General features: G+C 52.6%; 1 protein-coding gene across 1 annotated transcript; it reads right to left on the bottom strand.

Annotated features, from left to right (window-relative positions):
* Positions 1 to 4,786: 4,786 nt before the first annotated feature.
* Positions 4,787 to 24,293, bottom strand: thoc6 (THO complex 6; the record flags this gene model as incomplete). Its single annotated transcript, XM_069923178.1, has 13 exons — positions 4,787 to 5,203; positions 5,504 to 5,632; positions 6,969 to 7,079; positions 7,460 to 7,522; positions 8,437 to 8,486; positions 8,802 to 8,904; positions 17,823 to 17,894; positions 18,471 to 18,519; positions 19,013 to 19,050; positions 19,297 to 19,400; positions 19,681 to 19,745; positions 23,997 to 24,112; positions 24,210 to 24,293. Coding segments are annotated over 13 exons (1,068 nt in total), but the record flags the coding sequence as incomplete, so codon positions are not given.
* Positions 24,294 to 25,580: the final 1,287 nt, after the last annotated feature.

Below are 25,580 nucleotides of genomic sequence, written 5' to 3'. Positions count from 1 at the left end.
CCTGCTCCGTGTTGCTGGCAGGATCCCTGGATCATGGGGGTCTCGAATTACCTGCTGGATCTGGAACTCCACACGGCCCGTTCCTGCAGGGTCAGAGGGCAGAAGTCAGTTGCTGCACCTCCTCACCCTCCATTCCATCCATTCACAACCCCCCACTCACTCAATGACCCCCTCACCCTTCTCTTCCCTCTGCCTTCATCTCTCCACCTCCCCCTCCCTCCCTTCCTCTCTCTCTCACCCCCACGCCCATGGGGGTACTCACACAGAAGGCAGCAGTGCTGGGGGCAGGATCCCATCCAGAGGCTGGACCATCTCCCCCTGCAGCACCGGCAACATCACCAGGACACGGCTGTCGTCCATGTCGTACAATCCGTCCAGTTCTACCTGTCCTCCCGTGGGCCCCGTCTCAGTGGGCAGTCCAAGCCTGCAGACAAAGCAGAACAAGGATGGGTCACACACTCCCAGGGTTGGATACAGAGTGAAGCTCCCTCTCCCCGTCCCGTCACGCACTCCCGGGGTGGGACACAGAGTGAAGCCCCCTCTCCCCCCGTCCTGTCATACACTCCCGGGGTCACCTGTCCTCCATCTCCTGGCTTGCTGCGAGTACTGGGATCCGCGACACGGGGAAACCATTGTTGCTGTAGACGTGGTCGTTCCCAAGGCTGAGGCAGGTGAATCGTGCAGACATCGCTTCCTCTGAGATGAAGTGTTTGGGGGACGGTCCCCTGAAGAGAACAGAGGCAGCCGTTATAGCCCTGCCGTGACCCTCCTTGCTGCTGGCTTCAGCCCTCACCTCCATATCTTGGGGGTCTCACCGGGAGCATCATGCACAGTCCCCATCTACGTATCCTATACCGGGAGCACGGTACACAGTTCCCTGTGTCTGTATCCCACATTAGGAGCACCATGCACAGTTTCCGTCCCATCTCCATACCCCACACCAGGAGCATTGTGCACATTTCGCGTCTCTGTTCACACCATGCACAGTTCCCGTATCCCACACCGGGAGCTCCGTGCAGTTCCTGGTGTCTGTATTCCACACCGGGAGATGTGCATGGTTCCCAGTCTCCGTATCCCATACCTGGAGCACCGTGCACAGTTCTCATCTCCCTGGCCCACACTGGGAGCACCGTGCACAGTTCCCAGCTCCGTATCCCACACAGGGAGCACCGTGCACAGTTCCCATCTCCCTATCCCACACCGTGCACAGTTCCCGTCTCTGTACCCCACACCGGGAGCAACGTGCACAGTTCCCAGCTCCGTATCCCACACAGGGAGCACCGTGCACTGTTCCCGTCCCCATATCCCACACCGGGAGCACCGTGCACTGTTCCCATCTCCCTATCCCACATCAGGAACACCGTGCACAGTTCCTGTCACCCCACATCGGGAGCAATGTGCACAGTTCCCAGCTCTGTATCCCACACTGTTCCCATCTCCATATCCCACACCGGGAGCACCGTGCACTGTTCCCGTCTCCGTACCCCACACCGGGAACACCGTGCACAGTTCCCATCTCCCTATCCCACACTGGGAACACCGTGCACAGTTCCCATCTCCCTATCCCACACTGGGAACACCGTGCACAGTTCCTGTCTCCGTACCCCACACCGGGAGCATCGTGTACAGTTCTGGTCTCCGTATCCCACACTGGGAGCACCATGCACAGTTCCCGTCTCCGTACCCCTGGTTGAGGCCACATAGGGATGATCAGGGATAATCAATGAATGCTGGCAAACTCCTTCATAAAAAATGGGATTGGGAGGGGTGGGTGATGAGGGACACAGGGGACGGGTTGCTTCAAAACACATTTTGTTGCTCACTCTGCTTCCTTTTCGCTGGATCTTTTAATCTTCATCGTCCTGGGACACAGGTTCTGTCTGTGGAAAAGGGAATCAGTGGAAAAAATCACACCATCTCGTCACACTTTCCCAGGGAGGGACCCAGAGTGAAGCTTCCTCTCCCCCAACCCGTCCCACACTCCCAGGGTGGAACACAGATTGTGGCCCCCTCTTCCCTGTCCCAACATACGCTCCTGGGGGTGGAGGTGGAGGGGACACAGTGAGGTTCCTTGTAACTCGTTCCATCACATGCACCAATCTCTGAGGCACACCACCTCCAGTGTGAGAAGCAACCATCCACCACCACTATCCTGACTCATCTCCCCATGCAGGACCTTGTCAAAGGCCTTGCTAAACATGTAGACAACATTCACAGTGTCAACTTTCCTGATACCCTCAAAAAACTCTAAGATTGGTTAGACATGATCTACCATGTTGACCATCCCTAATCAGTCCCTGGCTATCCAAATAATTGTATATCTGAACTCTTAGAGCACCTTCCAATAATTTAGCTACTACTGACATCAGGCTCAACCAGCCTACAATTTCCAGGGATAGTTATGGAGCCTTTTTTAAACAATGGAAGAATGTGAGCTACCCTCCAATCCTCCAGCACCACACCTGTGGCTCAGGACATTTTAAGTATTTCTGCCAGAGTCCCTGCAATTTCTACAGTGACCTCCCTCAAGGCCTGAGGGAATATCTTGAAAGGCCCTGGGGACTTATCACCCTTATTGCTTTAAAACAACATGTCCTCCTCTTTAATTTGTATCGGTTCCATGACCTCACTACTTGTCCTCAATTCCCTTGACTCTGTGGCAGTTTCCTGAGTAAATACTGATACCAAAAAAAAAATGATTTCCCATCTCTTTTGGCTCCATACAGTTGACCACTCTGATCTTCAAGGGGACCAATTTTATCCATTACTATTCTTTTGCTCTTAATCTACCTGCAGAAACCCTTAGGATTTTCCTTCTCCCAATTTAGCCTCCTGATTTCTTTCTTGAGGATTTTCTTGCATTTTTATTCTCCTCAAGACCCTAATTTGCTCCGTGTTGCCTGTACCTGTTCTACCCCTCTCTCTTCTTCCAAACCTGATCCCCAATATTCCTCGAAAACCAAGGTTCTCTCTGCCTTAACCTGACAGCAACAAATAAACTCTACCCTCAACATTTCACCTTGGGTGTTGCTCACCTCCTGCCCCCTCCCCATCTCCCTCCTGCTCCTCACAGCCCCTCCCGCTCAATCACCCAATCTCCCTCCTCCTCGTGGCTCCCCCTCATCCATTCTCCCTCCTCTTCCCTCCCTGACCCCCTCGTACCCACCTTCCATCATCCCCTCTCCCTCCATTCTCTACCTCGTCCTTCCTTCTCCCCCCCTCATCCCCTCTCCCCCTCATCCCCTCTCCGCCACCCTCATCCCCTCTCATCCCTTCTCCCCCCACAAACCCGCGCCTCACGGACCCGGGAGAACCTGCTGCTCCTCCCAGCCTCCCTTCCGCCCCGGAGGGTCGCCGGAAACAATCCCCATCTTGTTCCGGCGTCGTTGACGTCCGGCAGCCGGGACCGCCCATCTTTCCCGAAACCGCCTCGGCGCGAAGGCCTTTGGAGGACCTGCCGCGTCGCCTGGCCCCTCCCGGCGGCGGCGCCACCCGGCGACTGGGAGCCGTTCGCCCTCCGCGTCACCTGGTTGGAAGGGAGCCGTTCGCTTTCCGCCTGCAGCTCCATCTGGTTGGGGGCGGCGGGAGTCGCCTACTCACCGCCGGCACCCTCCCCTACCCCCAAGTGGCGGGGATCTGCCTGCAGCGCCCCCGGGTGGCAGGGATCCTCATGCAACACCCCCTGGTGGTTTGGAGGTCAGAGAGAGAGAGAGAGGAGGGGAGAATAATGGAGGGGAAGGGGTAAGCGATGAAGACTTTCGCAGTACATAACAGGATATTGGCAGGATGCAGAGTCGGACGGAGAAGTGGCCGATAGCATTCAATCCAGATCACTATGAGGTGATGCACTTTGCAAGTCAAGTTTATTGTCCTCTAACCCTATGAAACACATGCATAGACGAACGCAGGACAAATATTTCTTTTGCTCCTGTGGATTGACCTCTGATCCATTTCTCTGCAGCAACCGTACCCGCCCTGTGATGCAAATGGCAGCTCTCGATAGAGCTCCTGTGGAAGGTTGACGTGATGGTGGCCAGTAGCTTTGCCCACTTCAGTCTTCTCAGGAAGTGCAGTCGTTGTGGCGCCTTCCTCACCCAGTGAGATGCTGAGTGTCCATTATAGGTCACTAGTTCAGTCAACTCCAAGAAACTTGGTGCTCTCCACTACAACAACATAAGAAGCAGGAATTGGCCATTCGGCCCATCGAGACTGCTCTGCCGTTCAATGAGATCGTGACTGATCTGATGATGGGCTCGTTTCCACCTTCTCCCTACATCCCTTAATTCCCTGATGATGTAAAATTGTGTACAAAGTGAAAGGAGGGAAGTTTAGGGGAAACATCAGGGATGTTTTTTAAAACACAGCAAATTGTGGGTGCCTGGAATGCCTTGCCAGGGTGGGGGGGGGGGGGTGGTGGTGAATGGAAGAAAAATGAGGGCGGAATATACGGTTTGGCTCAACATTGAGGCCAAAGGGCCTAAACTATAGTGTTCTATGTATGAGTGACGGGGGTGGGGATGGGAGGGAAGAGAATGGGGGGTTGGTTTGGAAAAAGGGAGGAACAAGGGGGCAGAGGGGAAGAGAAGGTGTGAGGAGGGTGAGCAAAATGAGAAGGGTAAGGGGAGAGAGTGAGGGAGCAGTTGCTGAAGATCATGATCCCAACATAGACATTGATTACATTCTCCATCCTCACTTCCTCCCACCCCTCCTCCACCCATTTACACCCCTTCCCAGCCACATTCCCCAACCACCCATCCCCCTACCCTGACAAAATCCAAGAACAAGGTGGGAGAAAGAGTCCAATGTTTATTTTGGGAACACAGAGATGTTTCACACACACATAGGACATCCTGTCCCTGTACCCCAGACACTTTCTGATCTTGGCACTCGGGGAGATTGTTGACTCCCTGAAATCTGGGTGGCCCGGGGAGATTCGCGTCCTGGTGCCCTGGGGAGATTCCTGACCCCTGAGAATATGCAAAGGGGATGATTTCTGTGCTGCTGGATCCAGCCAGACCCCCGCTTCCCCCAGCCAGGGGTGTCGTGGAGCTGGGATGGATCACCATCCTGAACAGGGAGGGAGGAGGGGAAAAAACAAAATCGGGACCATCCGGACAGTTCAGGAGAATCTCAGCGAGAAGGCACGGTATCCGAAGTTGGTGAAGATGTCGATGGAGCTACTGCTGCCCGCAGCCGTGAGAACCTGGGGGCAGAGAGCAGAGGGGATGAGAGCATGTGGGAAGAGAACAAGCGGTGAGGGAGGAGAGAGTTAGGGGTAAGAGAGAGGGAGTGGGGAAGAGAGTAGGGGGAGGGGGAGAGAGCGGGGGAGAGAACAGGGGTAAGGGGGAGAGAGAAAGCAGGCAGGGAGCAGTAGGATGAGCAGGGAGCAGAACAAGGGAGAGAGCAGGGGGCCCCCTCCACTGCTACCCTCACTCTTGGACCTCTCCCTGACCTCTTCCCCTCTCCCCCATCCCTGCCACCTCGCCCTCCCCCACTGCCATACCTTGTGCTCCATGGAGTGGTTGTTGACGAGCAGCGAGTATACAACAGGGGGGGTGCAGGGGACCTGGGTCTTCACCTCCCCACTCAGCTGGCAGTGACTGATGGCCCCCCCCTCTCCTGCCGCCAGGATCTAGGGGTGAGGGGGTGGTGTGGGAGAGGAGATGTGGAAGGGAGAAGGGGAGGAGAAAGTATAGGTTATGAATCACAGGTGATCACTCACTGCCTCTTCCCTCCCGTCACATGAACACAAATAGGCCATTCAGCCCATCTAGTCTATCCTATCATTAATCACAAGCTGATCAATTTCCCCCTAAGCCCCATCATCTGGCCTTCTCCCCATAACCTTTGCTTCCCTGGCTAATCAAGAACCTGTCAATCTCTGGCCTAAATAAATACACCCAGGGGTTTGGCCTCCACAGCCGCCTGTGGCAACAAGTTCCACAGAATCCCCGTCCTCCAGCTGAAGAAATCCTTCCACGTCTCTGAAGTTGTGCCCTCTTCTCCTGGACTTTCCCACTTTCTACATCGACTCAGTCCACACCTTTCAGCATTTGAAATGTTTCAATGAGATTCCCCCTCATTCTCGTAAATTCCAACAAACACTGGCCAAGAGATGTCAAATGCTCCTCATATAACCCTTCCATTCCCAGAATCATCCTGGTGAACCCTCTCCAACATCAGCACATCCTTTCAGAAATTAGGAGCCCAAAACTGCTCCCAACACTCCACGTGAGGGCTCAGCAGGGCCTCCACGTCACATCCCTACCCTTGTAATCTATTCCTCCTGAAACGAACGCCAGCATCACATTTGTCTTCTTCACCACCGGCTCAACCTGTTTTTCCTTCAGGCCGTCCCGCACGAGAACTCCCAGGTCCCTTTGCGTCTGGAGATTTTCAATTTTCTCCCTGAAAATAGTCTGCCTGGTACTTTTTTCCCTCCTAAGTGCCTGATACTTTCCGACACTGGATTTCATTCTTCCATGTTTCCTCTATACTGCCTTCTCCTCCATGTATCTTCGTATCATCAGCCAACTTGGCCACAGGCCAGTCATTCCAGAATCTAAATTGTTGATCTTACAAAGAAGTACCCCAACACTGACCCCTGTGGAACACCACGATCAACTGGGAGCCAATCTGAATATGGTCCCTGTTCCGATTCTCTGCTTCCTGCCTACCAGCCAATGCTCTACGCACGCTAGTATGTTTCCCCTAAGACCACGGACCATATCTTGTTAAGTAGCCTCATGTGCGGTACCTTGTCAGAGGCCATCTGCATGTTCCTTATCCAGCCTGGCGGTCACTTCCTCAAAGAAATCCAATTCCTATTTGACCCCTCCCCATCCTCTTTGACGTCTCCCTCCTGCATTTGACCCCCTCCCCATCCCCTCCTCCATTCCTGTCTGACTCCCTCCCCATTCCTGTCTGACCCCTACCCCACTGCCTGCCCCCTCCCCCACGGTGCTCACCAGATCCTGGTAGAACATGGCCTGGTGCTGGCAGCCTTGCAACCGGTAGATGGTGGTCGGGGTCACTGAGCGCAGGTGCCACAGGGTCAGGGCTGGACCACCCCCACACACCTGTGGGGGGATGGGAGGGAGAGAGGGATGGGGAAGGAGACAGGGAGGAAAGATGTTTATTAAACCTTGGGAATATTTCTGGGAGCTGAAGTCTCTGATGTGATTCACCCCTTCCCCCTCCTCATAACCCCCTTGCCCCTCATAACCCCCTTTCCCCTCCTCATAACCCCCTTGCCCCTCTTCATAACCCCCTTGCCCTTCCTCATAACCCCCTTGCCCCTCCTCATAACCCCCTTGCCCCTCCTCATAACCCCCTTGCCCCTCCTCATAACCCCCTTCCCCCTCCTCATAACCCCCTTGCCCCTCCACCCCACTGTAACCCCACCATTCCCATCCCTACCAACACCCCTCAACCCCAATTCACCCCCAGTAACACTGACCATCCAGTCAGAGTCAGTGGTCAGGCAGCCGATCCACTTGCCAAACTGCGGGCGGGAACATTCCTGGAAAACAGTCCAGGGACATGGGTCACTAATGTCCAAGAGATAAGGGGGGGGGGGGAGAGACAGGGGTAATTGGGGAGGGGAGAGGGTGGAAGAGATGGGGATAGAGGAAGAGTTGTACAGGGTCTTGGTGAGACCTCACCTGGAGTATTGTGTTCAGTTTTGGTCTCCTTATCTGAGGAAGGACATCACTGCCATGGAGAGAGTTCAGAAAAGGTTTACCAGATTGATACCAGGGATGGCGGGACTTACATATGAAGAAAGGCTAGAATGACTGGGCTTGTACTCACTGGAGTTTAGACAATTAAGAGGAGATTTAATAGAAACGTTCAAAATTCTTAAGGGAATTGACAGGCTAGATGCAGGAAGATTGTTCCCAATGTTGAGCAAGGGGTCACAGATTAAAGATAAAGGGGAAGTTTTAGGACTGAGATGAGGAAGAATTTTTTCACTCAGAGGGTGGTGAATTTATGGAATTCTCTGCCACAGGAAGTGATTGAGGCCGGTTCCATAGCTATATTTAAGAGAGAGTTAGATTTAGTACGTGACTAAGGGGATCAGGAGGTATGGAGAGAGAGCTGGAACAGGGTACTGAGTAGATGATCAGCCATGATCAAAATGAATGGCGGTGTAGGGTTGAAGGGCCAAATGGCCTCCTCCTACACTTATTTTCTATGTTTCTAAGAGGTGAAGGCGAAGAAAGAAGGGGAGGTCGTTGGGAGAGGATGATGAGGGTAATGGGGAGGATGGGAGTGAGGGGGAAGGGAGGATGGGAGTGAGGGGGAAGAGGAGGTAGGTGTGTGGGAAGGGGAGGAAGTGAAGAGGAGTAATAGGAGGGGATGGGGAGTGGTAGGAGGAAGTAGAAGGGGGAACAGGAGGAGCAGTAAGAGCAGGGTGATGAGAGGATTACCCACCTCGTACTTATGTGGTTCGATCACTTGGACTTGAGTGGCTGTCCGCAGATCTGCACAGGACAAAGATGGGGTCAAGAGTATCCCCCCACCACACGGACCCCCTCCCATACCCTCTCCCCAAAACACAGTGCTTCACCCCTACCTACAGACCCCATCTCCACCTCCAGCACTTACCCACTCCAACAGACCCTACCCGCACCTCCTCCTGCCCCTCCCCACAGAGCCACCGAAGGGTTGGGGATGGGGGATTGAAAGAGGGGAGAGAAAGGGGTGGGGGGGGAAGAGAGAGGAGGAGAGATGGTGAAAGAGGGGGTGAAGAGAAGGGTGTACCCCATCCCCACCCTAGGCCCTGTTGTGACACTCACCCCAGATCCTGACGGAACCGTCCTCACTGCCCGAAATGCACTCGTTGTGCATCTCCCTGAGGGACAGACAATGAACGTAATCGGTGTGGCCCTTCATCGTCCGCTGGGGGGGGGGGGGATTGGGGGAAGAGAAGGGGAAACAAACATCATCAGCAGTGGGGGGGGGCACCTCTTCCTCCTCTCTCCACCACCCCTTCCCCCCCACGATCAGAGTTGAGGGTGCATCCTCTCCCGAATGAGCCAAAGGCCCATCAAACAATGCAGCCCTGATCTCTCTTCCTAATTCTCTCATTCTCTCTCTACCTCTTCCTCTCTCAGAATGTACATCGCATGGACTGGTAGACTCATCTGGATAGCACGCAGCCGTGCTCCCTCTCAGGCATGAAGAAGGGTCAGTGGACGCGGTTTTCAGTGGGAAGCCTTTGACGAGGTTCTATTGGAGAGCCAGCTGAGCAAGATGAGAGCCAGCTGAGCAAGATGAGAGCCGGTGGTGTTATGGGGAAGGTCCTGGTCGCCTCATTACAGGAAGGATGTGGAAGCTATGGAGAGGGGGCAGAGGAGATTTACCAGGGCATTGTGTGGATTGGAGAATGTGTCTAATGAGGCAAGGTTCACTGAGCTGGGGCTTTCCAGTTTGGAGCGAAGAAGGATGAGAGGAGACTTCACAGAGATGCATGTTTATGAGAAGCCTTTGCAAAGTGGAACTTGAAGACAGAGCACCTGGTAAATGATGGCAGTTTAAGTGTGGAGGAACTGAGAGATCCTGGAATCCAGGTCCATCAATCTCTCAAGGTTGCCGCCAAGGTTGATGGGGGGAGGGATTATATTTAAATGTAGACATTCCGCATGGTAACAGGGCCTTCTGGCCATGAGCCTGTGCCACCCAATGGACCTACAATCCCCAGTACATATTGAGGGATGAGAGGAAACCCATGCAGATGTAGGAAGAATGTGCAAACTCCTTACAGACCGTATGGGTTGATGGGCTTATGGCCTTCATTAGTCAGGGGATTGAGTTCAAGAGTTGTGAGGTAACGTTACAGCACTGGCAAAACTTTTAATTCGCCTACAGAAGAAAACGTTCCACAGACGGTGCTATAGCCCTGTCCCTTCACTCCGTCCTGGCCCAGCTGGAGAACGGCGCCTCATACGCCAGTCTGCTGTTCATTGACTTCAGTTTAATACTATCGTTCCCCAGAGGCTAGTGGAAAAGCGGTCCTCTCCAGGACTCCGTAACTGGATCCTGGACTTACTAACGGAAAGACCAGACTGTCCAGGTTGGTAGCAGAACATTGAGCACTGTCACACCGAACACCTCAGGGCTGAGTGCTCGGCCTGCTCCTGTTCACACTGCTAACCCACGACTACATCACCAGATCCAAATCCAACAGTGTTATCACCATTTGCAGATGACACGATGAGTCGCACTACAAAGAGGTGGAAAATCTTGGGAAATGGTGCGAGAGGAACAACCTGCGTCTCAACCTGGACAAGGCGAAGGAGACAATCGTGGACTTCAGCTGGACCAGGGATGACTACCCTCCACATCAAGAACTCTGTAGTGGAGAGTGGAGACACCAAGTTCCTTGGAGTTCACTGAACTAGTGACACTCAACATCCTCTCACCTGTCAGGAAGGCACCACAATGACTGCACTTCCTGAGAAGACTAGAGTGGGAAAGGTAACCGGCCACCTTCACGTCAACCTTCTACAGGAGCTCTATTGAGAGTGTCCTGGCCGGCTGCATCACCGTGTGGGTATGGTTGCTGCAGAGAAATGGATCGGACATCAATCCACAGGACCATAAGAGCGGCCAAGAGGATCACAGGAGTGTCCATCCCCCACTAACGTGATCTACCCGGATCGTTGTCTGAAGACGGAGTGCAAAATCATTTTTTTTTTAAATTTTTTATTTTTCACACTATAAACCATATTGATCAAGATACATACATTTTCCTTCTTAAATATATAGTGTCGTTTTCTCCCCCCTTCCCTCCTCCCCTCCCTCCCTCACCTCCCCTCCCATTTATTTAAAGTTCAGAATATAAGATGCATTAAACCCGTCAAACAATGTTGTCACTCAATAAAAATAAACAAGAAATTCCACTGAGTCAGTTCTTTTCATTCTCTTCTCCTTCTGTCATTATAGGTGGTAGATGTCCACGGTAGGTTTTCTCTATTGTGTTTCATGTATTGTTCCCATATTTGTTCAAATATTGTAATATTATTTTTTAAATTATATGTTATTTTTTTCCAATGGAATACATTTATTCATTTCTATATACCATTGTTGTATTCTCAAGTTATCTTCTAATTTCCAGGCTGACATAATACATTTTTTTGCTACAGCTAGGGCTATCATAACAAATCTTTTTTGTGCTCCATCCAAATCGAGCCCAAATTCTTTGTTTTTTGTTACTTAGGAGGAAGATTTCTGGGTTTTTTGGTATATTGCTTTTTGTGATTTTATTTAATATCTGGTTTAGATATTCCCAAAATATTTTCACTTTCTCACATGTCCAAATTGCATGAATTGTTGTTCCCATTTCCTTTTTACAGCGAAAACATCTGTCAGATACTGTGGGGCCCCATTTATTTAACTTTTGAGGTGTAATGTAGCCTGTGTATCCAGTTATATTGTATCATACGTAACCTCGTATTTATTGTATTTCTCATAGTTCCGGAGCATAGCTTCTCCCATGTTTCATTCTTTATCTTTATGTTTAGATCTTGTTCCCATTTTTGTTTAGTTTTACCATTTGTTTCCTCGTTCTCCTTTTCTTGTAGTTTAATATACATGTTTGTTATAAATTTTTTGATCATCATTGTGTCTGTAATCACATATTCAAAATTACTTCCTTCTGGTAATCTCAGACTGCTTCCCAATTTGTCCTTCAGGTAGGATTTCAGTTGGTAGTATGCCAACAATGTATCGTGAGTTATATTATATTTATCCTTCATTTGTTCAAAGGATAATAATTTATTTCCCGAAAAACAATTTTCTATTCTTTTGATCCCTTTTTTCTCCCATTCTCTAAAGGAAAGGTTATCTATTGTAAAAGGGATTAGCTGATTTTGCGTCAGTATTAGTTTTGGTAGTTGGTAATTTGTTTTATTCCTTTCTACATGAATCTTCTTCCAAATATTGAACAGATGATGTAATACTGGAGAATTCCTACGTTGTACCAATTTTTCATCCCATTTATATAATATATGTTCAGGTATCTTCTCCCCTATTTTATCTAGTTCTAATCTAGTCCAATCTGGCTTTTCCCTTGTTTGATAAAAATCTGATAGGTATCTTAATTGTGCGGCTCCATAATAATTTTTAAAATTTGGCAGTTGTAAGCCTCCTTGTTTATACCATTCTGTTAATTTATCTAGTGCTATCCTCGGTTTCCCCCCTTTCCATAAAAATTTCCTTATTATTTTCTTTAACTCCTTGAAGAATTTCTCCATCAAGTGTATTGGCAATGCTTGAAATAAGTATTGTATCCTTGGGAAAATGTTCATTTTAATACAGTTTATCCTTCCTATTAGTGTTAGTGGTTAGTCTTTCCAATACTCTAAGTCGTCCTGTAATTTTTTTCATTAGTGGATAATAATTGAGTTTATATAGATGGCCGCGGTTTTTATTTATTTGTATACCTAGGTATCGTATTGCTTGCATTTGCCATCTGAATGGTGATTCTTTCTTAAATTTTGAGAAATCCACATTATTCATTGGCATTCCTTTACTTTTATTTGCGTTAATCTTGTATCCCGACACTTCTCCATATTCCTTCAATTTCTCTTATTGATATTTCTGGTTCTGTTAAATATACTATAACGTCATCTGTAAATAAACTGATTTTATATTCCTTGTCTTTTATTTTTATCCCTTTTATTTTATTTTCTGTTCTTATCAGTTCTGCTAGTGGTTCTATGGCTAACGCGAACAATAAGGGCAATAGTGGGCATCCCTGCCTTGTTGATCTGCTTAATTTAAATTGTTTTGATATATATCCATTTACTGTCACTTTTGCCAATGGCCCCTTATATAATGCTTTAATCCAATTAATATATTTCTCTGGTAAACTGAATTTTTGTAGTACTTTGAATAAATAATTCCATTCTACTCTGTCAAAGGCCTTCTCTGCGTCTAAAGCCACCGCTACTGTTGGAGTTTTATTTCCTTCTACTGCATGAATTAAGTTAATAAATTTACAAATATTGTCTGTTGTTCATCTTTTTTTAATAAATCCAGTTTGGTCTAGATTTACCATTTTAGTTACATAATCTGCTAACCTGTTTGCGAATAGTTTAGCTATTATCTTATAATCTGTGTTAAGTAAAAATATTGGTCTATATGACGCTGGTGCGAGTGGATCTTTCTGTCTTTGGTATTACTATAATTATTGCTGTTTTGCATGAATCTGGTAAGCTTTGTGTTTTATCAATCTGGTTCATTACTTCCAGGAGGGGAGGAATTAATAAATCTTTAAATGTTTTATAGAATTCTATTGGGAATCCATCCTCTCCTGGTGTTTTATTATTCGGTAGTTTTTTTATTATCTCTTGTATTTCTACTATTTCAAATGGTTCTGTTAATTTATTTTGTTCCTCTATTTGTAATTTCGGTAGTTCAATTTTAGTTAAAAATTTATCTATATTGTCTTCTTTCCCTTCGTTTTGAGTTTGGTATAATTGTTCGTAGAATTCTCTGAAGTTTTCATTAATCTCCATTGGATTATATGTGATTTGTTTGTCTTTTTTCCTTGATGCCAATACCATTCTCTTAGTTTGTTCTGTCTTAAGCTGCCATGCTAGAATTTTGTACATTTTTTCTCCTAGTTCATAATATTTCTGTTTTGTCTTCATTATGTTCTTCTCCACCTTATATGTTTGTAGTGTTTCATATTTTATTTTTTTATCTGCCAATTCTCTTCTTTTAGTTGTGTCTTCCTTCATTGCTAATTCTTTTTCTATATTTGCTATTTCCCTTTCCAACTGCTCTGTTTCCTGATTGTAGTCCTTCTTCATCTTAGTTACATAACTTATTATTTGCCCTCTGATGAACGCTTTCATTGCGTCCCATATTATAAACTTATCTTTCACTGATTCCGTATCTATTTCAAAGTACATTTTAATTTGTCTTTCAATGAATTCTCTAAAATCCTGCCTTTTAAGTAGCATGGAGTTTAATCATCTATATATTCTTGGAGGGATGTCCTCTAACTCTATTGTCAATATCAGGGGTGAGTGGTCCGATAATGTTCTAGCTTTATATTCTGTTTTTCTTACTCTGTCTTGCATGCGAGCTGATAACAGGAATAGGTCTATTCTTGAGTATGTTTTATGTCTACCCGAATAATATCAATATTCCTTTTCCTTTGGGTGTTGTTTCCTCCATATATCCAAAAGTTGCATTTCTTGTATCGATTTAATTATAAATTTGGTTACTTTGTTCTTTCTGTTAATTTTTTTCCCAGTTTTATCCATGTTTGAATCCAAATTAAGGTTGAAATCCCCCATTAGTATTTTCCCTTGCGTGTCTGCTATCTTCAAAAAATTTTTGATCTTCTTCGTTAGGTGAATATACATTGAGTAAATTCCGAATATATCTGACATTTTATCATTACATATCTCCCTGCTGGATCTATTATTTCCTCTTCTATTTTAATTGGTACATTTTTACTGATTAATATAGCTACTCCTCTAGCTTTTGAATTATATGACGCTGCTGTTACTACCCAATCTCTCTTTAATTTCTTCTGCTCCATTTCAGTTAAATGTGTTTCTTGCACGAATGCTATATCAATTTTTTCTTTTTTCAGTAAATTTAGCAGTTTCTTCCTTTTGATTTGGTTATGTATTCCATTAATATTTAAAGTCATATAGTTCAACACAGCCATTTCATACTTTGTTTATCTTTCCTTTCCGTTTCCTCATCACCTTTCCTTCTTATCCATTTCTGCTTTCTTGTTTTGAACACTTTGTAAGACAACATTTCTAAAACATCAAACATTTCCCTTATTCTCCTATCTAAAATTTCTTTAACCCCACTATCCCCTCCCCTTCCTGTGTTGCCCTTTATCCCTTGTCGGGTAACCACATCTCCCCTCTCCATTTGGATTTGCGATTTCACTCGCAAGCGTCAATTGATTTTGCAATGACCGTAACTCCTTCCCACCCAGCCCCCCCAGAAAAGATTCCAATTTTCATATACAACAAAGGTCACTCTCTTAATTCCCTCCTTACTTCCTCTCTTCCCTTTCTTTCCCTTATTAATTCTTATCAATACTCTATATATTTTCTTTTAAATACTCTCTTTCTTGTTCTCGTTGTTATGGTGGTGCGAGGGGCAGTTAGAAGGAGGGATGAGTAGAAGGAGGGGTGGATAGGGAAGAGGTAAAAGGGGAGGGGCAGGGCGAGTAGGGGAGGGGTGATTAGAGGGTGAGAGACGGGTAGCGGGAGGAACAGGGTGAGGGGAGAGGCAGTAGAGGGGCGTGAATAGGTTGGGGTGGATAGAGGCAGAGTGAGTGGAGTGAGGGGTGAGTAGAGGTTGGGTAAAGGACTGGTCAGGTAGAGTGATGGTGGGTCAAGGGTGAATAGAGGCCTAGAGCCTGAGGAGTGAGCAGGAAATGCTGAGTCCTGATGCAGGCCAAAATGGACACAGCCTGTGAATGCTGACTACATCTCCACAGGGACCAAATATGTTTCCCTCAGGTCAAGCAAAGGGTGAACTTGAGCTACCTACTCCTGACCTGTAACATTATCCTCCTAAAGTTATATCCTAAAGTTTAACATTACATATGTTGAAAGAAGAGAAAACATGCAGATGTTGTTGAAAATTTTCAATAAATATTTAGTTCGGCCCTCGACTTAGTCCAAGTTTTTAATTTTGGCCCTCCGTGAATTTGAGTTTGACACCCCTGCTCTAAGGAGTTGGTTGGCACTGGAGAAGGTCCAGAGGTTTACGAGCATGATCCGGGAGTGAAAGGGTTTTCACTGAAGAGTGTTTGCACCATAGCGCAGTACAGGCCCTTCAGCCCTCGATGTTGTGCTGACCAATGTATAATCTACCAAAATAAGACCTTCCCTGACTCATAACCTATTTTCCTTTCATTCAGATTTATTGTCAGAGAATATGTATGACATCACGTACAATCTTTCCTGTGGGCGCGGCAGAATTACCACTTATTGATAGTGCAAAAATAACTGTACACAACGTAGACACGTAAACCAACTGTACAATATAGAGAGGAAAAAAAAATCAATAAAGTGCAAGACCCCTTAAATAAATCCCAGGTGGAGTTTGTTGTTATGGGGTCTGATGTTGGAGGGGTAGAGGTAGCAGCTGTTCCTGAACCTAGTGGTGCGAGTCTTGTGGCACCGATACCTCTTTCCCGATGGCAGCAGCGAGAACGGGGGGGGGGGGGCGGGGGGGTGGGGTGGTGCGTGGGTCTTTGATGATTGCTGCTGCTCTCTGACAGCAGCACTCCCCTGAGATGTTCTCAATGACCTGTCTAAGAGTCTTTTAAACGCCCGATGTTCCAGCCTCCACTACCACTCCTGGCAAGGCATTCCAGGCACCCACTATTCTCTGGGTAAAAAAAAGAGTAACAAGAGGGACTCCTTCAAATCAAATTAAAAAACCCTGGGAACAGGACTCTGCAGTTTTCAATCCCTGAAGAAACTTGGAATGTAATTTTCAAATTGGTTAATGGCTCATCTTTATGTGCCCAACACTCCCTTCTACAATTTAAAGTAGTCCATAGGTCCCACATGTCCAAAGTTAAACTATCTCGTTTTTATGCAGATGTATCTCCTCGTGACAAATGGAACAATGGAGATATTTAAACTAAATTCTTATGTTTTGAACATGTTCGAGTCTTGAGATGTACTGGATTGAAGTATTTCAAACTTTCTCTAAAGTACATTTTAAGCCTAATCCTCTAACTCCCTTGTTTGGTATCGTTGGAGAGAGTGGCTTAACTCTAACGGCATCTGATTTACATGTATTTCTCTTATGGCTCGGCAGGCGGTATTGCTGACCAAGGGACGTTACCCTGTCTTATCACACTCAGTGGCTACGTGACGTCATGTTTAAACTTAGAGAAGATTCGATGCTCAATTTCCGATTTGAATGTAAATTGTCAAACACCATGGGACACCCTTTTGAATTACTTTCAAAACCTTAATTTTGGCTCATAAGGTCATTTATTACCGCAACAGGGTAAATAGCTTCGGTTTTGGTAGTGGGATTAGATTTAATTTTCTAACATTACCTTCCCATGAACTGTTTGGTTGCAGATGTGGGACAGCGTGGATGAAATTTTCACTGTAGTTTACTTTCGATGTTTTAATTATATACTCTGTATTCTTTTTTAATGTGAATTTTAATTTCAATAAAAATATTGTATTTTTCAATAAAAATAAAAATAAAGAAAATGTAAAAAAACCATAACCCTAAACTTCCCTCCCTTCACTATGTACAGACCTGTTTGCTGATCCTGCCCTGGGCGCAGGCCCTGGTCAACCACCCTATCTCTACCCCTCATAATCTTGTCATCAGTGATTAAGACTCCTCTCCTCTCCAAAGAGAAAAATCCCAGCTCTGCTAACCTTGACGAAAAGACAAATTTCTCAATCCAGGAAACATCCTGGTGAATCTCCTCTGCCCCCTCTCCACAGCTTCCCCATCCTTTCTGTAATGAGGTGACCAGAACTGAACACAATATTCTGTGAGGTCTCACCAGAGATTTGTTGAGTTGGAACATTACCTCAGAACTCTTGAATTCAATCCCCCAAGTCACAGGAAGGCTTTGGGACTGTACTCACCAACAGAACCCTGAAAGGCCTGGATGAGTGGACATGGAGAGGATTCTACAGTGGAGAAGTCTGGGACCAAAGGGAACCAACATGTCCCTTTAGGACAGATGCATGGAGCACTTCCTAGGACTGTCAGTGGTTGGGGAGAAGACTGACACGAGACCCCAGTAAGCCATGAAGGTATGACGAGGGGGGAATGCCACTCACCGTGAAAGTTCCGTTCTCCAGGTCCATTGAGTGGATGGTGTTGTCTCCACAGGCCATCAGCAGGCTGTTGTCCTAAGGGAGGGAAGGAGAGAGAGGGCACATGAGGGAGGGGATGGGTGTGGTGGGAAGGGGAGGAGAGTCATGGGGGTGGACGGCTTGCGGAGACGTCGGTGGAATGAGGGGAAGAAGGGGTCATGGATGTCCAAGAAGAGATAGGGAAGGGGAGGAGAGGAGGCGGGAGAGAGAGAGGAACTATCTGTGTGTGTCAGAACAGGGTGGGGGGGGCTGGAGGGGTAAGAAAAGAGAGAGAGGGAGCATGGGTGTAATGGTGCAGAGGGAGCTTAATTCAGACTGACCCTGGGTGTGTATGATGGGAAAGGGGAGTTGGGGCTTCACTCTTTGTTCCACAACGGGTGTGTGTGTGATGGGACGGGAGAGAAGGAGTTTCACTCTGTGTCCCACCCCGGGAGTGTGTGTCAGTACAGGGGAGAGGGAGATTCACTCTGTGTCCCACCCCGGGAGTGTGTGTCAGTACAGGGAGAGGAGTTTCACTGTGTCCCACTCTGAGTGTGTAACAGGACAGAGGAGAGGAAGCATCACTCTGTGTCCTACCCCAGAAATACCCTGGGATTATTCTGAGGGTCTTACCTTCTGGTTGAGAACCAAACTGTTTATTTCTGGGATCTCCAGGAGTGTCCTGTCGACCAAAGAGCATCAGGTCATTATCAATGCGGCTCTAACCCACGTCAGAACGCTTCCACCGGGTATCAGTCCCTTTATGGCCAGGCTCGGGGAGTGAAGCGCAGTTGACCACAGAGGGGTAACATGGAAATGGTCCCTGCTGGGAATATCACTACTTGGCACTAGATGGGAGGAGGGTGCCAGATTCCTAAGAATGGGCTCTGGAGAGTGGGAGGATGGGGAAACAGCGCATGGAGCATTGGGTGCTGAGTTAACAAGCAGATCACAGAATGCAGGAGCATGGGGAGAGGTTGGGAGGGTGTGGGGTCTGTGGGGAGGGGACGGGAGGGGTTAGTGTCCAGGGAGAGGGGATGGAAGAGGGTGTGGGGAGGGGGTGATGTCCATGGGGATGGGACGGGACGGGAGTGGGGAGGGTACCGGATGGGAGGAAATGGCATCCGTGAGGAGGGGGTGGGGATAGGATGGGAGTCCAGGAGGTAACAACTCACCCAAACGCAGGTCGTCGACACCAGACCTCCCGACAACCCTAAAATAAATCACCATCAGTCACATTGTCCCCTCCCCTGTTCCCCATCCCCCTTCCTGCCCCCCTCCACAACCCTCCATCTCACCCATCCCCTTCCTATTCCCCTTCCCTTTCTAACCTCTCCCCACATATCAGCCCATCACCTCCCCGTCCTCCCCTCCCATATTCCACCCACAACTGTCCCCTCCCCCTACCCCTTCCACCCCAACCCCGGGAGCTGTTGGACACATTGAACCCTCCACTCACCTTTTTAATGACATCATTCCAGTTCCAGGACTTAACCTCACCGCTCCCTGAGCTCATCAGCTGCCGATTGGTGGAGAGGAGGCTGTAAACAGGTCCCTCATGGGCTGGAGGGAGACAAACACACGGTCCCATCAGACACTCCCAAGGTGGGACACAGAAAGAAGTTCTCTCCCCTCCCGCCCGTCCCAACACACACTCCCGGGGTGGGACACAGAGTGAAGCTCCCTCTCCCTCTTCCTGTCACCCACTCCCGGGGGTGGGACACAAAGTGAACCTCTCTCTCCCCTGTTCCTTCACACAGACACACACAAACATATACTTCAAGCATTTTACTCCAACCTGGAGGTGTCTGCACGGGGTCGGGCAGTGGCTTTTGGATCATACCTTGGAAAGTGAAGATTGGCTTCTTATTTTCTTCTGTAGCTTCGATACTGAGGGCAGCTGAGAGGCTGTAGTGGAAGGGAACAGGATGATGACACAGAGAGATGGGGAGAGGGGGCGGCAGGGGGAGAGGGGGCGGCAGGGGGAGAGGGGGCGGCAGGGGGAGAGGGGGCGGCAGGGGGAGAGGGGGCGGCAGGGGGAGAGGGGGCGGCAGGGGGAGAGGGGGCGGCAGGGGGAGAGGGGGCGGCAGGGGGAGAGGGGGCGGCAGGGGGAGAGGGGGCGGCAGGGGGAGAGGGGGCGGCAGGGGAGAGGGGGCGGCAGGGGGAGAGGGGGCGGCAGGGGGAGAGGGGGCGGCAGGGGGAGAGGGGGCGGCAGGGGGAGAGGGGGCGGCAGGGGGGGAGGGGGCGGCAGGGGGGGAGGGGGCGGCAGGGGGGGAGGGGGCGGCAGGGGGGGAGGGGGCGGCAGGGGGGGAGGGGGCGGCAGGGGGGGAGGGGGCGGCAGGGGGGGAGGGGGCGGCAGGGGGGGAGGGGGCGGCAGGGGGGGAGGGGGCGGCAGGGGGGAGGGGGCGGCAGGGGGGGAGGGGGCGGCAGGGGGGGAGGGGGCGGCAGGGGGGAGGGGGCGGCAGGGGGGAGAGGGGGCGGCAGGGGGGAGAGGGGGCGGCAGGGGGGAGAGGGGGCGGCAGGGGGGAGAGGGGGCGGCAGGGGGGAGAGGGGGCGGCAGGGGGAGAGGGGGCGGCAGGGGGAGAGGGGGCGGCAGGGGGAGAGGGGGCGGCAGGGGGAGAGGGGGCGGCAGGGGGAGAGGGGGCGGCAGGGGGAGAGGGGGCGGCAGGGGGAGAGGGGGCGGCAGGGGGAGAGGGGGCGGCAGGGGGAGAGGGGGCGGCAGGGGGAGAGGGGGCGGCAGGGGGAGAGGGGGCGGCAGGGGGAGAGGGGGCGGCAGGGGGAGAGGGGGCGGCAGGGGGAGAGGGGGCGGCAGGGGGAGAGGGGGCGGCAGGGGGAGAGGGGGCGGCAGGGGGAGAGGGGGCGGCAGGGGGAGAGGGGGCGGCAGGGGGAGAGGGGGCGGCAGGGGGAGAGGGGGCGGCAGGGGGAGAGGGGGCGGCAGGGGGAGAGGGGGGCGGCAGGGGGAGAGGGGGCGGCAGGGGGAGAGGGGGCGGCAGGGGGAGAGGGGGCGGCAGGGGGAGAGGGGGCGGCAGGGGGAGAGGGGGCGGCAGGGGAGAGGGGGCGGCAGGGGGAGAGGGGGCGGCAGGGGGAGAGGGGGCGGCAGGGGGAGAGGGGGCGGCAGGGGGAGAGGGGGCGGCAGGGGGAGAGGGGGCGGCAGGGGGAGAGGGGGCGGCAGGGGGAGAGGGGGCGGCAGGGGGAGAGGGGGCGGCAGGGGGAGAGGGGGCGGCAGGGGGAGAGGGGGCGGCAGGGGGAGAGGGGGCGGCAGGGGGAGAGGGGGCGGCAGGGGGAGAGGGGGCGGCAGGGGGAGAGGGGGCGGCAGGGGGAGAGGGGGCGGCAGGGGGAGAGGGGGCGGCAGGGGGAGAGGGGGCGGCAGGGGGAGAGGGGGCGGCAGGGGGAGAGGGGGCGGCAGGGGGAGAGGGGGCGGCAGGGGGAGAGGGGGCGGCAGGGGGAGAGGGGGCGGCAGGGGGAGAGGGGGCGGCAGGGGGAGAGGGGGCGGCAGGGGGAGAGGGGGCGGCAGGGGGAGAGGGGGCGGCAGGGGGAGAGGGGGCGGCAGGGGGAGAGGGGGCGGCAGGGGGAGAGGGGGCGGCAGGGGGAGAGGGGGCGGCAGGGGGAGAGGGGGCGGCAGGGGGAGAGGGGGCGGCAGGGGGAGAGGGGGCGGCAGGGGGAGAGGGGGCGGCAGGGGGAGAGGGGGCGGCAGGGGGAGAGGGGGCGGCAGGGGGAGAGGGGGCGGCAGGGGGAGAGGGGGCGGCAGGGGGAGAGGGGGCGGCAGGGGGAGAGGGGGCGGCAGGGGGAGAGGGGGCGGCAGGGGGAGAGGGGGCGGCAGGGGGAGAGGGGGCGGCAGGGGGAGAGGGGGCGGCAGGGGGAGAGGGGGCGGCAGGGGGAGAGGGGGCGGCAGGGGGAGAGGGGGCGGCAGGGGGAGAGGGGGCGGCAGGGGGAGAGGGGGCGGCAGGGGGAGAGGGGGCGGCAGGGGGAGAGGGGGCGGCAGGGGGAGAGGGGGCGGCAGGGGGAGAGGGGGCGGCAGGGGGAGAGGGGGCGGCAGGGGGAGAGGGGGCGGCAGGGGGAGAGGGGGCGGCAGGGGGAGAGGGGGCGGCAGGGGGAGAGGGGGCGGCAGGGGGAGAGGGGGCGGCAGGGGGAGAGGGGGCGGCAGGGGGAGAGGGGGCGGCAGGGGGAGAGGGGGCGGCAGGGGGAGAGGGGGCGGCAGGGGGAGAGGGGGCGGCAGGGGGAGAGGGGGCGGCAGGGGGAGAGGGGGCGGCAGGGGGAGAGGGGGCGGCAGGGGGAGAGGGGCGGCAGGGGGAGAGGGGGCGGCAGGGGGAGAGGGGGCGGCAGGGGGAGAGGGGGCGGCAGGGGGAGAGGGGGCGGCAGGGGGAGAGGGGGCGGCAGGGGGAGAGGGGGCGGCAGGGGGAGAGGGGGCGGCAGGGGGAGAGGGGGCGGCAGGGGGAGAGGGGGCGGCAGGGGGAGAGGGGGCGGCAGGGGGAGAGGGGGCGGCAGGGGGAGAGGGGGCGGCAGGGGAGAGGGGGCGGCAGGGGGAGAGGGGGCGGCAGGGGAGAGGGGGCGGCAGGGGGAGAGGGGGCGGCAGGGGGAGAGGGGGCGGCAGGGGAGAGGGGGCGGCAGGGGGAGAGGGGGCGGCAGGGGGAGAGGGGGCGGCAGGGGGAGAGGGGGCGGCAGGGGGAGAGGGGGCGGCAGGGGGAGAGGGGGCGGCAGGGGGAGAGGGGGCGGCAGGGGGAGAGGGGGCGGCAGGGGGAGAGGGGGCGGCAGGGGGAGAGGGGGCGGCAGGGGGAGAGGGGGCGGCAGGGGGAGAGGGGGCGGCAGGGGGAGAGGGGGCGGCAGGGGGAGAGGGGGCGGCAGGGGGAGAGGGGGCGGCAGGGGGAGAGGGGCGGCAGGGGGAGAGGGGGCGGCAGGGGGAGAGGGGGCGGCAGGGGGAGAGGGGGCGGCAGGGGGAGAGGGGGCGGCAGGGGGAGAGGGGGCGGCAGGGGGAGAGGGGGCGGCAGGGGGAGAGGGGGCGGCAGGGGGAGAGGGGCGGCAGGGGGAGAGGGGGCGGCAGGGGGAGAGGGGGCGGCAGGGGGAGAGGGGGCGGCAGGGGGAGAGGGGGCGGCAGGGGGAGAGGGGGCGGCAGGGGGAGAGGGGGCGGCAGGGGGAGAGGGGGCGGCAGGGGGAGAGGGGGCGGCAGGGGGAGAGGGGGCGGCAGGGGGAGAGGGGGCGGCAGGGGGAGAGGGGGCGGCAGGGGGAGAGGGGGCGGCAGGGGAGAGGGGGCGGCAGGGGGAGAGGGGGCGGCAGGGGGAGAGGGGGCGGCAGGGGGAGAGGGGGCGGCAGGGGGAGAGGGGGCGGCAGGGGGAGAGGGGGCGGCAGGGGGAGAGGGGGCGGCAGGGGGAGAGGGGGCGGAAGGGGGAGAGAAGGAGGAGGAGAAGAGAGTGGAGAAGTAGACAGAGAGAAGGAAAGAGAAAATGAGGGGTAAAAACCAAGAGATAGACATGGAAGAGGAGAGAAGAGGGGGGTAGTAGGGAGGAGAGGGTGGAGGAAGGGAGGGTTGGAGAAGGAGGGATGGGGAGGGGGTAAATAGGAAGGGAGAGAGGGGGTAAAGAGAGAGAGCAGACGAGGGAGGGGGTGAAGGGAAGAGGAGAGTGGAGGAGAGAGGGGGTGAAGGGAAGGGAGGGGAGTGGGTGAGAGGGAGAGAGAAGGGGAGAGGGTAAAGGGGTGGGAGGGGGTTGAGGGAGTGAGATGGGGGATAGAGAATGGAGAGAGGGTAGGGGAGATTGGGATGCAGTCACCACTTTGATTTGACACTGGGTGATGGGGAACAAAGTCAAGGTTTGTGGGCAAGGGACAAAGGGCAGGTGGAGGTGGGGCAGAGGTGCTGCTTTCAGCCCAAGGGTGGGGTCTGGGGGAGGGATAACTGGGGATGAGAGAAATCAGGAGGGGTAGGGGTGACAGAGGTCTGGGAGAGGGGTGACCGGGGGGAGTGGAGGGGTTGGGAGTTGAGACTCAGGAGGTGGGACAGGGGGATAGGAGTTGAGACTGGGAGGGGGGGGACTATAGGAGTTGGGGCTGGTGGAGGTGGGGTGGGGAGAGGAGGACTAGGGGAGAGGGGAGTGTCGAGTGGGGAGGATGGGGAAGAGCCACGAGTGGGGATTTTGCCCCGGGGCCTTCCTCTGCTGGTATTCCCACCTGAAGATGCCGACCTGGCCATAGTTGTTCCCCGCAGCCAGATACTTCCCGCAGGGAGAGAAGGCCAGGGAGAAGACGGTGGTGTGGAGGAGTTCCAGTCGACGCTGTGCCTCACCCTGTGGGAGGAAACAGACACCATGTCAATGCATCAGGTCCGTGCCAAACTCCTTTGGCATTTGTGTGCACTGCCAGAGAGCACGTCTCGTGACTCACAGAAATCCACAGTTGTAAATGCTGGAGGAACACAGCACATCCAGAGAAAGTAAAGTTATATCTTTTTTGAACCAAAGATACACATTATTCCTGATAAATTAGGATTCTTAACAGCATGGAAGAACCTCGGGGTCCAAATCTCTCCATCTCTCAAGGTTGCCAGGCAGGAGGAGTCACGTGATGGAGTAGTGGCCGGTAGGGGAATTCCAGCCCTCCAGAAAAGTTAAAAACAGGTAGAGAAAAAACAAAGTCACTAACACAGAAACCAATACAAATTGAAAGTGAAAGTGTGGAGAAAATGGCAGCAAAGAAAGAAAAACCAAAAACAACGGGAAGAAAAGAAGAAGGAAGGACGTCAGAAGAGGAAGGTGAAGGCCTTACCGGTACGAGGAAGCCCACCGTGGAGAGAGGTCCCTGAGGTCAGTGGAAACCCCGATCTCAGGACTACAAAGATGGCTCACGGAGCGATGCACAAGACAAAAACAACACCGACATGAGGGGGGACCAGCTGAGGAGTAAATCTCCACAGCCGAAACATACAAGTATAACACGACAGCAAGACTCTCAACAGGAAAACATAGAAAATAACGGGAACAAGAAGGAAGAGAATAAAAATAGGAAATCAAAGAAACAACAGATGACCAACTCAGAGGAAGAAGATCAACACCAAGACACTTTTAATAAAAATAAGAAGAACAAAAATACCCAACAAGAAAACCAGAAGAGACAGAGGTAAAGGACACAGATCCTGGAGTGGACTCAGAAGAAGAGGAGGAAGAACACAGAGAAATGGGAGATGAAGGGAAGGGCAAGTACATGGATATATTTTTTTTTAAAGAATATATGGAAACAGTAAAAGAATGGCATTCACAAGAATTCAGTGAAATAAAAAGAAGAATAAAAAGTACAGAAGAAAAAGTGAATAGATTAGAGATGATCATGACAGAAATAGGGAAAAGAGTAGACAAGATGGAAGAACGAGAAACAGCCATAGAAATGGAAGTAGATGACTTAAAAAAGAAATTAGAAGAATCTGATAAAAAAGTTAAAGAAACACAGGAGCTGTTAGCTCAGAAGATAGATATAATGGAAAATTATAATAGAAGAAACAATATAAAGATAGTGGGCCTTAAGGAAGATGAAGAAGGCAAAAATATGAAAGAATTTATAAAAGAATGGATCCCCAGGGTCCTAGGAAGACCAGAATTACAGGAAGAAATGGAAATAGAAAGGGCACACAGAACATTAGCCCCTAAACCACAACCACAACAAAAACCAAGATCCATTTTAGTAAAATTCCTAAGATATACAACAAGAGAAAATATATTGGAGAAAGCAATGAAGAAAATAAGAGAAGACAAAAAGCCACTG

The sequence above is a fragment of the Narcine bancroftii genome, chromosome 3, assembly GCF_036971445.1.
Source record: "Narcine bancroftii isolate sNarBan1 chromosome 3, sNarBan1.hap1, whole genome shotgun sequence".
Taxonomy (NCBI): Eukaryota; Metazoa; Chordata; class Chondrichthyes; order Torpediniformes; family Narcinidae; genus Narcine; species Narcine bancroftii.
Note: the sequence above shows the minus strand (reverse complement) of the source record. Positions and strands in the feature narration are given on the sequence as shown.